The sequence below is a fragment of the Peromyscus californicus genome, unplaced genomic scaffold (assembly GCF_007827085.1).
Source record: "Peromyscus californicus insignis strain IS unplaced genomic scaffold, ASM782708v3 Scaffold_13__1_contigs__length_99412109, whole genome shotgun sequence".
Classification (NCBI taxonomy): Eukaryota; Metazoa; Chordata; class Mammalia; order Rodentia; family Cricetidae; genus Peromyscus; species Peromyscus californicus.
The window spans coordinates 15,577,746-15,594,891 of record NW_026294424.1 but is presented as its reverse complement, the minus strand read 5'-3'; the positions used below and the strand labels follow the sequence as shown (position 1 = coordinate 15,594,891).

The 17,146-nt window shown below is 39.9% G+C and overlaps 1 protein-coding gene across 5 annotated transcripts in view; it reads left to right on the top strand.

The window, feature by feature from the left end:
- Asb3 (ankyrin repeat and SOCS box containing 3) overlaps positions 1 to 5,042 on the top strand; it is a 154,929-nt gene extending 149,887 nt beyond the window's left edge. For 4 of the 5 annotated variants that reach the window (XM_052734553.1, XM_052734548.1, XM_052734549.1 and 1 more), the window contains one exon: positions 3,574 to 5,042. In XM_052734553.1, coding sequence (XP_052590513.1) covers positions 3,574 to 3,779 — 206 coding nt within the window. In that variant the 3' untranslated portion in view covers positions 3,780 to 5,042. Of the gene's footprint in view, positions 1 to 3,170; positions 3,209 to 3,573 lie in introns of all 5 variants that reach the window. The other variant, XM_052734551.1, reaches the window with a different exon arrangement.
- Positions 5,043 to 17,146: the final 12,104 nt, after the last annotated feature.

Below are 17,146 nucleotides of genomic sequence, written 5' to 3'. Positions count from 1 at the left end.
CACATCCAGAGCAGTATGATTTTTAACAACAGATATTAAGTCTTTTAATTGCGTTGTGAATAAGTTTTTCCAATGTTGACAGGGAATTATTGAACCAAATTTGATATTGGGGCCTGCCAGAGGGCCCCCCTCAGGCATTTCCCTAGAGTGTAGGGTTACCTTGCCTGTCCCTTGTTGATGTGTATTCATTAGTGTAATGTCAGCCTTTGCTACACCTTCTGCATATTCTAGACTTTCTAGGGCCTTCTGTTTGGATTATCTCTATAAAAAGCTTTGTTTTTAGGAACACCTAGCCTACAATCCCTTTTCAAATGACCTTGTTTACCACAATTAAAACATCTGATATTTTGATTTTTCTTAAAATTTTTAGAAATTACTTCTATCTAAGCAGCATCATAAGAGTGAGATCCAATATCAGCCATCTTTCTAAATCATTCATCTATTGGTCCTGATCTTACTTTTAAAGGCCTAATCACCCTTTTACATTCTGAATTAGTATTTTCAAAAGCCAAAGATTCAATTAATATCCATCTGACTTCTGGATCTGATACTATTCTATTTACAGATGATGTCAATCTTTGTAAAAAATCAGTGAAGGCTTCTTTTGGACCTTGTATAATTTTAATAAATGACTCATAACTCTTTCCCGATTCTTCAACTTGTCCCAAGCATTCAAAGTTGCTAAATGACATAAAGTCAAGGCGTGATTATTAAATTGAAACTGTCTTTGCAATTCAGCATATTGACCTTCATCTAGAAATGGTCTTGGAAAATATCAATTGCTCTAGCCCTATTTCTTTGTTTTGTGGCCCTAGCTTCCTCTTTCTACCATGTTCTCCATTGTAAGTGAGGACCAGCTTCCGATATTGCTGATGAAGTCTTTCAAGTCTTGTGGGATAATTCTGTTGTGATTTGCCCATGAATTTAACATCTGCTTCACATAGGGTAAATACATACCATATGAAACTACTGCTTCTTTAAATCTCCTCAAATATATGCCTATAGGATTCCATTTAACTTCCTGATAACCTCAGGGTGTCTGTCGTCTCCTGGTTGTTGTATAGTAACTGGATAAACTAAGGTGGTTTTTCTAATAATCTTGGGCCACCCCTCTTCAATTTCATCATGTGGTGGCGTGGTAGGTTCTTGTCTAAATTCCTCTGTGTCTGAATATTTTTCTTATTTTCATTAGTAGATCTTTCTAAGGCTTGTATCTTATTGGTCAAATTTTTCTTATTTTTATTAACAAGTCTTCCTACAACTCGTATCATCATATTTGACACAATTATCAGACCTCTTTTTATATTTGGCAGAAGAAGCCACTGTGGCTATTAAGGATGAAATATGAATTACCAGACTGATAATTATAATTGGTATTATGTCAATCTCAGCTAAGTCTTTTATCCCCTCATTTACTGTTTTCATTTTCAAGCCATCCATAATAGTACTATACAGGGTCCTAGCACTCTGCATTGTGATATTTCCCATTCTTATTGTGGGAACGATTCTTCTTTTTAATATTACCCAACTCTCTCCTTAAGGACTTCCCAGGTGTCTCACCAAATTTGCTGACTTCTCAATTTGGCGGCAGGCTCAAGCACCTCCTGTGATTTCCAAGTGTAAACCTGCTTTCTGGAGTCCCTGTGAGTGGCAGCAGCCAACTGATGTGAACTCTCCTTTCATGTTTTGGTGCCACATGTTGGAGTGCCAGAATGTTGTTTTTCCACTGGCACAGAGGTTATACCTGAATCTACTGCTGTTTCAGTCAGGAACTGCAGCAGTTACTGGCCACACTTCACAGACAGCTATGTTCCAGTGAATCTGCCACTGCCACCAAATAGTTTTTTTTTTCCCCGTAAGATTTATTTATTATGTATACAGTGTTCTGCATGCATATATGCCTACATGCCAGAAGAGGGCACCAGTTCTCATTATTGATGGTTGTGAACCACCATGTGGTTGCTGGGAATTGAACTCAGGATTTCTGGAAGAGCAGTCAGTGCTCTTAATCTCTGAGCCATCTCCATTCCCCAAATGTAGTTTTTAACTAAGTTTCTATTTACCAATAAAGACTCGAGATTCAGAGACTGGGTTGAAAACTTGCTAGTTCAGAGAGGTTGAGGACCAACTAGCTGACCTTCTCTCTTCACCATCATCTCAGAAAGAGCATCTTTTCTGTTGCTCCAAAAAGAACCACCACACTCAAAGTCCCCATCCATCCTCCTTCCTGTGCCTCTCTATCCTGTTTCTGATCTTCTTCTGACTCTGTATGACTACTTTCTGTCAACTACTTGCTGTCTCTGCCTTCTGACCCAAGGTTGATTTTATTTAGTTAACACAAACGCAAACTTGAGGTTCACAGTGTGATCATGGTAATTTATAGCAGGGGCTGGGGCAGATCAGTGGTAAAACATGTGCTTAGGAAGCATAGATAGATAGATAGATAGATAGATAGATAGATAGATAGATAGATAGATAGATAGATAGCTGGGGCAGATCAGTGGTAAAACATGTGCTTAGGAAGCATAGATAGATAAATAGATAGATAGATAGATAGATAGATAGATAGATAGATAGATAGATAGATAGATGGATAGATAGATGGATAGATGGATAGATGGATAGATGATAGATATTGTATTTGTATACGCATGTTTAGCCTGGAGTAAATAATGTAAAACTAGAATATTTGTGCAATACATGGGTATGTGGCATAGAGTATATTCAATGAATGTTCTCTTTCTGTGCCAATTTTGAAATTTAATTCTTAAAAAGTATTTGTTATGTGTGGATGTTTTTCATGCATGTGTGTATGTACACCACATGCATGCCTGGTGCCCATGGAATCCAGAAGAGGGTTTTAGAACTTCTGAAACTGGAGTTAGAAATAGTTGTAAGCCACAGTGTTGGTGCTGAAAGAATTGAACCTGGGTCCTTTGGAAGAGTCCTAGCACTCTTAACCTCTGAGCCTTCTTCTCAGCCCTTGAAATTTCATTTTATGTCACAGATGCAAAGAGGCTGCACATCCATTCACTTAATGTGTTAGGTTCCAAGACCCATTGCAATGAAACAGACTAAGGGAAGTAGCAATTTCTGTTGTGAAGTTTCTTAATTGCTAGCTTGTATCATCAGATCCTTATAATTTAAACATTTATCTTTTATGGATCTAGATGCGGAGTGTATGACCAATTAAAGGGAGAACAACCAGGTAAGGTTAAGTGAAAGTTTCATGTGATCATCCTGACCTTTGAAAACAATGACTAAGCAACATACTATTTCTCTTTTATTATACAGAGATGGGTTGGTTGCTTACCTTAGTGTGTTGCTAGTATGTGTGTATTTGAATTCATGATTGTGTGCATACGTGAAGACCAGAAAAGTATGTTAGCCTGTTACTCTCTGCTTTATTCTTTTGGTACAGGATTTCTCCCCAGTGATTACCCTCCTCCCCACTACCCACCCCGCATCCCCTACAATCTCTGGCTTTTACATGGTTTCTGAAGTTCAAACTCAGGTCCTTATTCTTTTGTTCAGTCCACTGTCAGTTAAAATTTTGTTCCTTTGTTTCTCCAGCCTGTATTCCATGCCTGACCCATCTCTGTCGTTTGGAAATTCGGGCCTGTCTAAAAGCAGAACACCTTCGTTCTGACAGTTTCATCCATCAGTTGCCACTTCCCAGAAGTCTGCAGACCTATTTGCTCTATGAAGAGGTTTTGAGGATGAATGAAATTACAAGACCAGCAGCTATTCATAATAGAGGAATCAGTGAGGCCACCTGACAGCTCATTTTTTAATTCTGTTTAGTCATAAAAGGTGGCTTGTGTGGTTGTTTGGATTTGGGGGTAATAGGAAATGGTAACTAGGCTTCCCAATTCCCCTCTTCCCCAATATTGTGAACCTTATTCATCCTGCCTTACTTAGTTTTGTCTCCAGTGCACTTTGTTGTATAATGTTTGTTTCCTTGACCATTTTCTGCTTTATTATGTTAATGAGCTGTGATGCTGCTATAGTGCTGGATGTGACATCTTTCCACTTAAGATTCATGTTCACCTGTACTCGAAGCTAAGGATGGAAGTCACAAACTTCCCAGGAAGAATATATAACAACTGTGCCTTTCAATCACGTACCATTGTTACTATTTTATTTAGGAATTAATATTGCCTGTGTTTATAAAAAGAAATATTCCTATGTTTTCATAATGTTCTTAATTCAGACATATTTATGAGGTGTTGATATTCTTCCATTTTCACATGTAAACTCAGGGCAGAGGTTTTTTGTTTTTTGTTAAAGAACATAGATTTCAGTCATATTGCTGGTCTCCCACTTCCTAGAGCCTTTTATTAATACGTTTTGCCAAAAATATAGCCCATTTTTAGTCTTTAGCAAAGACAAGAACACACCTAAATTCAAAGGCATACTCAATATAAAAAATGTCATTTTAGAAGTATTGTACTCCACTTAGAATATTAATAAGGAAACATAAAAGGAGCATTGCAGTCATTGTGTGCTAAATATAGGAATCAGGCTTCATTCAGCTCCAGAATAAGAGGGCAGCTTTTTTCCTATGAATAGCCAAAAATATTCTATTAATACAATATTTTTCCTTCTTAATATCTGGATGTATTTTTAGAACATTGATGAAAGAACTCAGAATCCTGCCTTGTAAGTTTTTACAATTGCTTTATCTAAACCTCAAGTCAAAAAAACAAACATCAAGACAGTTGTCTGAGAGACTGGAAACTAGCCTTGGGAGGAAGTTACTAGTGTGTTGCTGTCATGATAGGCAGCACAGGCTGGTTTCTGCAGGAGGCAGTCCTTCATTTCTTGATAGCAATCTCCTGTGGTTAGATAGATCTTCTGGGCCCATCTCTGATAGGCCCTTGAAAGAAGCATGATAAAGATTGACTTCATTAGAACTGATTGGGAAGACTGTCTCATCTCTTACATTCAAGTCTTGTTTGATATGGATATAAAGTTTGGTATTGAAAAATGAGGCAGAAATTCTGATTAGTTTAATTTAATAAAGATATTCCAAAATTGTATGCACTGTGTTGTCTTTTTTAAATAGTGTGACATTTATTTTTCAAACTCTGTTTCAGGTTTTGTTTTTGGTCATGGCCAAATATACACAGAATTATTTTAAAAGATATGTCTTTTAATGTACTTTGTGTTCAAATGTATTACAAAAATCCAGTTTTCCATAAGTTATCATTGAGGACTTATTTTTGAAGCCCTAAAAATAGAGATGACCTGTGGCTGATGAATTTTTGGCTTACAGCAGCCAGAAGGTGACAAGCATCCCATAGAAATGTACTTTGAACTTGATCTTTTCCTAGGATAGCAATGCACAGTTTGAGATTCTCTTGAAGTCCGATGATGTTGAGTGACAATGAGCTCCTAGCCAGGCAGCCATGTGGTCAGGAGGATGGCTGTAGGGGGCATGAGTGTTCACAGATAAACACTGGAGAAACTAGGAATGTTAAACATTCAGGCTTATCTCTTCAATGGAAGGGATGTGTATACCTGTTTTCCCACCCAGAAGGCTGGGAGTGGATATTATTAATAACCTGGTGACCTTGCTACCTGTAGTTTAAACCAGAGTTTAGTTCCCAATACCCATACAGAGTGGCTCACAACTGTAAATCCAGCTCCAGGGATTCAGTATTGTCTTCTGGCCTACAAAGGCACCTACACACACATGACATGTGCTCACTCAGACTCATACACATTCAATAAATAATAAATCTTTAGGAGAAAAAAAGAAGCCTTTGGTTCGTAAGATTTGTTTTTGTTTTTGAAACAGGTTCTTGCTCTGAAGCTCAGGCTGCTAGAACTCATTATGTAGCCTGACTTGGCTCCAGATTTACAATGATCCTCTTGCCTTAGCCTCACCATTGTTGGGATTATAGATATGAGTCACCACATCTAGCTAAGCCCTTGGTTTTGAAGTTGATTAGTCTAGAGTGGCCCTGGAAGGTCCATGTATTAAACGTTTGCTCTCTAGTCTGTGGTGCTTTGGGGAAGTTTTAGGAGATTGTTAGACCATTTGGAGGATATTGGAACTCCTGTCTTCTGTTTCCTGATATACATTTGAAGTATATCTTTGTTCTACTTACCATAATAGGCCCAAAACAACAGACCAACAGATCATGGACTGAAAATCTCCCAAACCAAAATAAAACTTTTCTCCTTTTAGGTTGGCCATCTTAGGTGATTTTTTTCAGTTGTGGAAAACTGACTGATAGAGTGATTTTTTTTAACCTTATTGTATGCAATATTTCTTTTTGACATTTTTTATATTAAAATACTATTTTTATAACTTGTAAGGACTCAGTGAAGAATGTAATCTTAAAACATGCAAAAAGTGTGTTGTGGTTACAGCTTCTGATCAGAATCATATGTCTGGTTACAAGAGCTTTAACCTTGCTCCACTTGCATAGAGATGCTTTAGTATTTAATTTAAAGTTCTGTTAAGTGCCAGGTGTTGATAAGAATCATCTAGTTACATGAGGTTTAAACCCTGCCCCACATGCACAGTGGTGCTTTAGTATTTAAAGATCCAGTGAATGCCAGGTATGGGATATCTCCATACATGTTATTGACTAGTCAGTAAGGCCCCACAATACAACATAAGGTATTTCATTCTTCTTGGTTGCCTACTGTTACTAGATAGACCCTGTTGCTAAAGACACCACACACTTTGGTTGCTAGACGTACAAAAATCAATTTCAAACTTACTTGGAATCTACCTTCCTGACAGCTAGATTTCATAGTATCAAAGGGTGATATTCAGACCACTTGTGGAGAAAAGTCATCAGTGGACTTACTCAGTGGTGGACCCTTTATGCTGTTGTGCTGATCTGCCATGGAAGATACACATTATTATGTCTACCAGTTGTTTTCTGCTTGGACTTGATGTACCATTCCCATCCCAGTCACATGTAACCAAGGTGTCAGGAGTTGCATATGGGTAAAGCTCAGACTAGGAGATCCTTAGGATTACTTAGGTCTTTATGACTTGAGGCAGTTATTTGAAAACTCCTGAATTCTGATGAGAGCTAATGTGGACCTCGGGCATCTCAGGAACACATTCCTTTTGGTAGGAGGAGTAATTAATTTACCTAAATAAATATGGGCACATTTGACATCTTAGACTATCATAATAGTTCTATAATGCCATTTCTATTCTATTCAACAACAACAACAAAACACCTAAGGAAAAGTTAGTATCCCTAAGTATGACTTTTCAGGTTTTATATTTTGTTTTCTTTCTTTTTTCCATCATCAAGGCCCAATAGCTGTTTTTGTGTTTTAAATCTGTATTTATTATTGTTTCTGCTTTATTAAATGACAGTGATCATTGATGCATTAATGCCTTGTAGGAAATAAACAATTATTTTGTCTAATAAAATCCTGTAGTTTTAATTAGATGAGACTGATTGTGCATACTGTTTCTGTAACATGTGATTACAACCTCTATTGCATTAACATCAGTAGTTCATAGAGAGATCAGTATAAGTTATATTTTTAATAAAAAAATACTTTGAATAAATTGAGTGCAGATTTTAATATGACTTGTGGAGTTGCTTTGGTGAATAAATGTTAAATGAAGGAGATTTATTAACTGGTTACTATGCTAATAAACCCTGTAAGAAATTCTCATTTACAAATTTTAAGAAATTCTCATAGAAATAAAAGTAATGACATTTAAGTGTTTCATTTGAAAAGGAAATACATGTTATTAAAAATTAAAGGTGCCTGCAAAAGGATCACAAATTCAAAGCTATTCTCAGTTCTCAGGTACATAGGCAGCTACAGGTCGGCCTAAGATATGTGTGTGAGTCCTCAGAAAAGCTTTGTGTGTGTGTGTGTGAGAGAGAGAGAGAGACCTTAGGAAGAAGAGGAAAGAGGATGAAGCTGTGGTCCTTCCAGCTAGGTCCATTAATGTTAACTACTGTATTTGAATATTGTCTTTTTCTGAGGTTTTTATGATTTTAATCTATGCAGAAGGTTAGGGAATTAAATATATAGTTAAAATCAACCAATTTCACAATTTTGTCTTTGTCCATTAATTTTTAAAATCATTGACATGAGCCGGGTAGTGGTGGTACACGCCTTTAGTCCCAGTACTTGGGAGACAGAGCCAGGTGGATCTTTCTGAGTTCGAGGCCAGCCTGGTTTACAGATCGAGATCCAGGACAGGCACCAAAACTACACAGAGAAACCCTGTCTCGAAAAACCAAAAAAAAAAAAAAAATCATTAACATGAAACCTTCAGCAAAGCTAAAGCCATGTGCTTACAGACCTCTGAATCAGTAAGAATGGGAAAAAAAATGAAGTGTGTCTGCTCTTTTTTTCTAAGATTACCTGAAGAAAGCAAAAAACTCAACTTTCCATTTTGTAAAAGAAGCTGGAAGGGTAGGTAAGACCTGGTGGGCCTTCCCTAGCCATGTGATCTGTAGGATAGCTCCGCATGTGCATGTCTTGTGCTTTACTCCAGTATATGAGGCATGATATGTGCATTTATGATGGCTTTTTTTTAAAGGGGAGGGACATGTTTTCAATTGGTCTTACTGTAACTGATGCTATCTTGGAACTGTGTAGCCCTGGATGCCTGAAACCTATTGCAATTCACCTTCTTAAGTCCCCTTCATATTGAGGTTACAGGTGTGAGTCATGATATCTAGGTTTATAAACAAATTTAACATTGCTGCAGATAGTAAAGACCTGGCATGTTTTTTTCATGTCTTGGCTGCTTTTTAATGCATAGCATTAATTGATGAAGCAGAGCAGATGGTGGACTGAGACCTTGAAGACATCTGTTTATGTCTCTTTTATCATCGAATGGCTTGTATAACCTTTTCACTGACTTCCTGTGAGGTTGATAAAAGTCTGTCTGAAGTCATTTGCAATCTTAGTTTAACATAATGAAATAAGTGAAGAAAACCCTTCTGGCAGTGGGTTTGAACTGAACAATTGAAAAGAGGGCATTATACTTCTGAGGTTATTAGGAGTTGTCAGCTCAAATAATAGGAGCCAAGAGATCAGTTTCCAAATTGAGTATTTTCTTAAATAGATGGATTAGTTAGCATTATGGGATTTAGATTTTGAGTTTGGCACAAACTATTACTGTCAAGACAAAATATTCAAATCCTTATGGTATTTATTTTATTTGTAATTTTGTCACTTTATTAAAGCAACATTTAAGTGTCATGCTGTGATATTTATGTGTATCGATATAAGTACATAGTCACTCTTCTTTTTATCTTTATAATTGGAAATTTTAAGCATATAAAAATGGAGAATTTTATCATAGGCTTCCCCCCACTTCTAAAGACATTTTCATATGCCCACCCTGCACTGATTGGGAACAGGTAAGGCCCCATCTCTAGACTGAACAGCCCAGTTCTCTAGCCCCTAGGCCCCGGGGGCACATTTTGTGCCCCTCCCCCCAGCCATTGAAGCCCCAGGAACCGGACAGCAGTTCTTCCCCCACTCCTCCAAGCCAACCATCCCCTGGCACCAGTGACCATCTGAACCATACACCTACCCTGTATCAGTTGAGAACAGGTAATGCCCCTCTCTGGACTGGTCAGCCCAGTTCTCTAGCCTCTAGGCTCTGGGGGCACATCCTATGCTCCTCCCCGCAGCCAGTGAATCCCCAGAGACTGGGCAGCAGCTTCTTCCCCTGCTCCTCACAAAGCAACCACCGGAGCCATATGATCACCCTGCACCGATTGGGAACAGTGACCACTGAGTCCCCCCCCAACCCCTGCCCCTGCCCCGGACCGATTGGAAAGAACAACTACAGGAGCCAGAGGTCTCACCTGGACCAATTGGAAGAAGAGTGACCTGCAGCCCCACCTGTTCAGATTAAAGAAAGAAATAGGTAGACGGCATTGTAAGAACACATTAAATAACAAAGACCCGAACATCCAAAGCAGAAGAAAATGACCTTAAAAACAACTTTATGAAGATGATAGAGGACCTAAAAGAAGAAATAAAAAAATTCACTTAAAGAAATGAAAGAACAGACCAAAAAAAATGGAGGAAATCAAGAAATCTCTTAAAGTCAAGAAACCGGAAAAAAAAAATAAACAGGTGAAGGAAACAGTTTAAGACCTTAAAATTGAAATAGAAGCAATAAAGAAAACACCAACTGAGTAAATGAACAGAAACTACAGAGACAAGCATAACCAATAGAATATAAGAAATGGAAGAGAGAATCTCAGGCATTTAGGATATGATAAAGGAAATAGATTAATTGGTCAAAGAAAATGTTAAATCCAGCAAATTTTTAACACAAAACAGGAAATCTGGGACACCATAAAAAGACCAAAACTAAGAATAATAGGGATAGAAGGAGAAGAATTCCACCTTAAAGGCACAAAAAATATATTCAACAAAATTATAGAAGGAAACTATCCCAACCTAAAGAAAGACATGCCTATGAAGGTACAAGAAGTGTACAGAACACCAAAAAGACTGTACCACAAAAAAGTCCTCTTGTCACATAATAGTCAAAACACTAAACATACAGAATAAAGAGAGAATATTAAGAGCAGCAAAGGAAAAAGGTCAAGGAACACATAAAGGCAGACCTATCAGAATTACACCCAACTTCTCAATGGAAACTCTGAAAGCCAGGAGGTACTGGGCAGATGTTCTGTAGATACCAAGAAACCACGGCAAAGGTGTGGATGGAGAAAGCAAGATATTTTATGACAAAACCAGATTTAAACATTACATATCCACAAATCCAGCCCTACAGAAATTACTAGAAGGAAAACTCCAACCCAAGGAAGCTACCTGTAACCATCAAAACACAGGCAACAGATAACCTCACATAACAAATCCCAAAGAAGGGAAACACACAACACTACCATCAAAAAATAATAAGAATTAACAAACATTGGTCATTAATATTCCTTAATATCAATGGACTAAATTCACCTATAAAAGGACATAGGCTAACAGAATGGATAAGAAAACAGGATCCATCCATCTTCTGCATACAAGAAACACTAATCTCAAAGACAGACATTACCTCAGAATAAAGGGTTGGGAAAAAAAACTTTCCAATCAAATTGACCTAAGAAACAAGCTGATGTAGCTATCCTAATATCTAACAAAATAGACTTCAAACTAAAATCAGTCAAAAGAGATGAAGAAGGGCATTTCATATTCATCGCAGGAAAAAATCCATCAAGAGGAAGTCTCAATTCTGAACAGTTATGCCCCAAATACAAGGGCACCTGCATTTGTAAAAGAAACATTACTGAAGCTCAAATCACACATCAAACCCCAAACACTATTAGTGGGAGAATTCAACACCCCACTTTAACCACTGGACAGCTCTGCCAGACAGAAACTTAACAGAGAAATGAGGTAACACATGACTCAAATGGACCTAATAGACATCTATAGAATATTTAACTCAAACACAAAAGAATATACATTCTTTTCAGTACCCCCTATACACCACACACAATATAAACTTATAGACAATGTCATTTAGACATCAAACACACAATAGCAACTCTTGTACAATATTAGAGAGACCAGCCTTAATATTACACATCCCAGGGGCTCAGGAGAGAGAACTACGAATGGCAAGGACTATTTTGGGGAAATAGAATCACAGTACAAGGAGCTCTTAGTCCAGCCATTTGTTCTTCCAAATCTTCTTCATCCTCGCATACCCTGGGAGTCCCGGAATATATACACTTACAAGCAGTAATCCCTTGGCAGTGCAAAGCCAGGATTCCAGGGTCAAATGAAAACTCTGGGTTTGGTGTCCCAGGTTTTGGCAGCAAAATGTTAGTAAATTGATGGCTGAAACTGCAAGGAGACAGTTCAGCCCTGGAGGGTGACACCTCGAGCTGCTCAGAACAACAGCTCTGCCCTGAAAGTGTTCCGGACACCTGGAGCTGCGTAGCACAGCTGTGATGGCTGAAACTGCAAGGAGACTGTTGAGCCCTGGAGGGCGATTTTTCTGACTTCTCAGGAGGGTCAAGCCTGGAACTGCTTCAGCAGGGAAGGGTATCTTGACTCTTCGGGAAAGTCAAGGTGTGATGGGGGATGGTCTCCCTGCAGCATATAGCAATCCTGCTCCTCTCCTGGAGAGCCTCTACAGCTGAGCTTTGCTCAGGCCCCACTTAAGGGGACTTCCTAACAGAGCTCTGCTTCTCTGGTATTCTCTCTCTCTCTCTCTCTCTCTCTCTCTCTCTCTCTCTCTCTCTCTCTCTCTCTCTGTCTGTCTCTCTCTCTCTCTGTCTCTCTCTCTCTGTCTCTCTCTCGTTTTGTCCACTGGGGGACATCTCAGCAAGGATCTTCTCCATGCCAGTGAATGAAGATCTTCACACCCAAAAAACTCTTTTGAGGAAGAGGTTTATTTGGGAAGGAGGAGTCCAGGAGAGTAGCTGCCTCTACCAGGGTGGAGAGAACAGCCTTCCTTTTTAACTGACTAGGCAGGGCAGTTTTCACAGGAAGTCTAGGGGGTGGAGTCAACCCAGGCCCAGGATTCTACTATCCTGCTCTGTGATTGGTTAGTTTAACAAGTCAGTTGGCCAGGGGCAGAGATGGCTCTGATCTGACTGAGCCAAACTGTGTTTCTTTCTGCCCTGATCTGAGCCATCTTTCCCTAGTTCTGGGCTCCATGGTCAGGATGGGTTTCTTTAGCCAGCCCATTTCCCCTACACCCAATCCTATGACCTTTCATGATATCTAGATGATCCTTACCAACAATCTCCTCCCAGAAGAACATAGGCGAATCTGGGATCAGGCTAAGGTCCATGCAGATGAACTCCATCAAACAGATAACACCTACCCAGTGGGGGCTAGGGCAGTCCCAGATCAGGAGCCTGGATGGGATTACAATAATCCAGGAGATATCCTAGATAGGAATAGATTTGTAACTTGTCTTCTAGCTGGTCTCCACAGGGCTGCCCTTAAGGCAAAAATTATGAAAATGCCCAAGAGGTCATCCAGGGAAAAACTGAAAACCCATCTGAATTCCTCAAGCACTTTACAAAGGCCCTCTCACAATGTACCAACCTGGATTCTGAGACCCTAGATAGAAAGCACCTCCTTATAAAGTTAACCTTTGGGTCACTGTCTTTTCTCCTCACCATCTGTCATACCTTTTAACATATAAGGCCCTTCAAACATTACCTCCCTCTCAAGTTCTCTCCCTTCAGGTGGCATTGGTAGAGAACACAACACTGACTTTTCAGCCATGTCCACCTCTTAACATCTCAAATCTTCTCTCCCAACCAGTTCTGGAATACTCCCCATCACACTCATGCATTGAGACCCTAGGAAAGTTACTACTCTATCCAATACATATGCATGAAGGAGCATTACCTCAGGCCACTTATACATGGTATACAGATGGCAGTGCATTCCTATATGAAGGAGTATGTGGAGTAGGATATGTTATCATCTCAGATACCATAGTTGTCAAAACACAAGCTCTTCCAGCCCATACCACAAATCAGCATTCTGAATTGATAGTTCTAACCCGTGCTTGTCAATTAGCAAAGAGACAACCCCAAAAACCATATACAGACCACCAGCCTACCTCTGATCTCAGAAAAATGAGACCTCACCAACCTCTCAAGGCTCATACCCCACCATATCAGGTCATGCCCTACCTCTTCTCCTTATACTTCTTCCCACACACTCATATTGCTATCAAACTCTACATTTGGAGATTTAAGGTTCAGGAGACATATGCCCAGCAGTTCAACCAGACTACTCATGTGGTAGGGTCTGGAGACTGCTGGAAACATAATGCATATGCAGAAAAACACTCTGCCTATTATGAAGAATAAGGAATTTTTTCCATTCTGATTAAGGACCCATTGTGGGGCGTTTACCCAACCACCCCCACAGTTCCCCAGAGTTTTCTTGAGTGCGAGCAGCAGGAAATATTAGATAGAAGGATTTATTGCGGAGAATCTTGCGGAGATAAACAGAAAATAAAGGATAGCCTCGAGAGGGCCTGGAACCTATTCCAACGGGCCCTGACTGTCTCTGCCCCAGGGTTTTTATAGAGATGCCAAGGGGTGGAGCAAAAGACCTACTCCCCCAGCACAGCCAAGTGCAGACCATCCCAGACACCTGCACTTAGGCCCGTGGTCTAATCATCCTCTATGCGGACCTGCTGGGTAAAGCCACGAGGAACCTGAGAACGGGCTCCCACAACCCATGACACTCCAACTGGAAAATGGGAGTCATTGGGAAGCTTTATCATCTATCAAATCTGCCAACCAGATATGCTCAAAATATAGAGGGCACACATTCCACTCTCTCAGTCCCTAGGAATAGATAGAGAAGGAGTGGTCCAAGCTCCTCAAAGGCTCTTACATTTTTAATGTCATCCCTTTCTTGATTTTACCTCTTCTCACACAATCTCTTGTTTCAGACCCTAACTACCACATATCAGCTATTGAATGATGCTTAGGGTGACCATTTTGGAGAATGCTGGTTATGTGTCTCCTGAGGCTCAAATGCTCACCCACCATTGTGGCTTCAACTATTGTCCTATTAGATTCTCTCACCTTACCTCTTGTTAATTGCTCCAAGCCAAATGTCACTACTACCCCTTATCTCTCTCACATTCACAGACTGCTTTAACTCCTCAGGTATACACTTTGTGGGTGCCTGTATTTAAACATAGTTTGACTATTTTAACTCTTGCACTAGAAAGAGCAATTTTTCAAAGTCACTCTTGCACTCCCCTTTATATACACAGTTGAAATACAACTTGCATATGTTCCCAGCAAGTACAGTACATTGGATGTTAGAGAAACCACTGTTATTATTAAGGTCCTGAGCAGAATTGAAAGAGATAGGTCCTGTATTTCTAGGAAGCACATTCCTATTCTTTTGAGCAAGCTCACTGTTCAAATCTCATTGCTAATATAGTAAAGAGAAGACTGCTTCTTTCTTGAAAATTAAGTGTGTTTCTTGGAAGCAAAAAACTCAGTGTTGCATTCCCTATCATAAACTCAGTATAACCACATGTTGCCTCTTGTCCTAGAAACAACAGTTCTTCTCAGGTAAGCAAAGTCACTGTTGTACTTCCATTCATATACAAAGTAGAAATACAACTCGTGTCTGTTACCAGGAAACACAATGTCTTGGATGTAAGAGAAGCCACTGTTCTAATCATGGTCCTGAGCAGAGTTAAAGGAGATATTGCCCATGTTTCTAGGAAGCACAGTTCTTTTTTACTGAGTCAGCAAAATGTTCAGGTCTCATGACTAATAGAGTAATTTGCTTCTTTCTGAAAACAAAGTGTGTTTCTTGTAAAGGAACTCCCTGTTGAATTCCCTTTCATAAATGCATCTAGAAACAACAGTCCTTGCAAGGGTGTCAGAAAAGTCAGTGTTGCATTCCCATAAACATACACAGTAGAAATACAACTAGTGTCTGTTCCCAGCAAGTAGATTGTATTTGGATATAAGAGAAAAGCCACTGTTCTTATCAAGTTCCTGAGCTGAGTTGAAAGAGATACATGTCTGTTTTGCGACTTACGTATGTTCTGAGCAAGCTCACTGTTCAGGTAGCTTTGCTAATACAGTAAAGAGAAGAGTGCTTCTATCTCAAAAACAAATTGTGTTTCTTTAAGAAATACAACTAGTGTCTGTTCCCAGCAAGTAGATTGTATTTGGATATAAGAGAAAAAGACACTGTTCTTGTCAAGGACAAGGACAAAATCTCTAGTTAGTGGAAAAATACAGATCCCCCGATAAGACAGGGAACTAGATCATATTATGGTCAGGTTGCCTAGCAAAAGGACATTGAGTCAGAGCCCTTGACCTTTTCACCCTGTCAACATCCTACATAAACATCCTACACAAACATCCTGTTAGCTTGCCCCACCCTATGCAGATAACAGCTTCTTGCTCCCCTCACCCTGCAGGAACTATGTAAACCCTCCTGGAGAAAAATAAAGTTGCACCTTGATCAGAATCTTGTCGGTGTATTTTCGTTGTGTCTCCTGTCTCTATCATTCCATCCTTAGGGTGGTTGAGTTCCCGTTGAAGCCCTGCTGGCCAGGGCAACTGGAGCCCAACGTGGATGAAACCTCCTCTTGAGGATTCGGAATGTCATCTCCTGGAGGAAAGACCAAGGCCTTGGTGAAGTTGTTGGATCCCCCTGAAATTGCCCGTTTCAGGACGCAATCCCGGAGGAGAGCGGAGGTGATGCAGGTAAGAAAGTGACGAGCCATGGGACAGGCAACTTTGTCACAAGATTTATTCCTTTCTGGCCTAAAAGAGGCCCTCAAGACACGAGGAACTAGGGTAAAGAAAAAAGATCTTGAAGTCTTTTTTGATTATATTATGAACACATGTCCTTGGTTCCCCCAAGGAGGAACCATAGATGAAAAAAGATGGGCACGCCTCAGGGACTATTTAGATGATTGCTACAGGACTTTTGGACTAGAGAAGGTTCCCATCACCACATTTTCTTACTGGAAGCTTATTAATGACATTCTTAGGGTCTATAAACATTCCCCTGACATACAAGAGGTTATTAATATAGGAGAAAACATCTTAAAAGAAGCCTTCTGCTCCCTTTCTACCTGCCCTAAGACGCCTGAGTGCTTTCTCGTCTGCCTTCGGTCTGTCCCTCGGATCACGACCTACGCTCTATGGAAGAGGGATGCTCACGACTTTTAAACCTAAGAATCCTCAGGAGTCCACCCCTGCCCATCTTTATCCCTCTGTTAATAATTTTACCTCTAACTCCCCTCTAGACCCCACCAGGAGGCTTCCCTAGAGAAAGGGGCAGCCTGTTACCACAATCCAGACTGGCCCCCCTGCAAAAATCTCCCCTTAAAACAGGAGTCCTTGGGCCCTTTTATACCTCTTCAAAAATCTCCAGCGGTTCCCCCTTCCATAATGCCCCCTCCCTATGTTTCTCCATCGTCTCACTTTTGCAGGCCCATTTTTGATGAGTTGGCTCCCCCTGTCCCACATCTTGGCTTACTGCGACGGGCCCTCCAGGCTCACAGGGAACACATTGAGCTTTTAAGGGAATTGAAAACTCTTGACAAAGAACTTAAAGATCTTGGCCTTGAAATGGTGGCTCCTGGCTCGCAAAACCATCTCAAAAATCTATTAAATCAAAAATT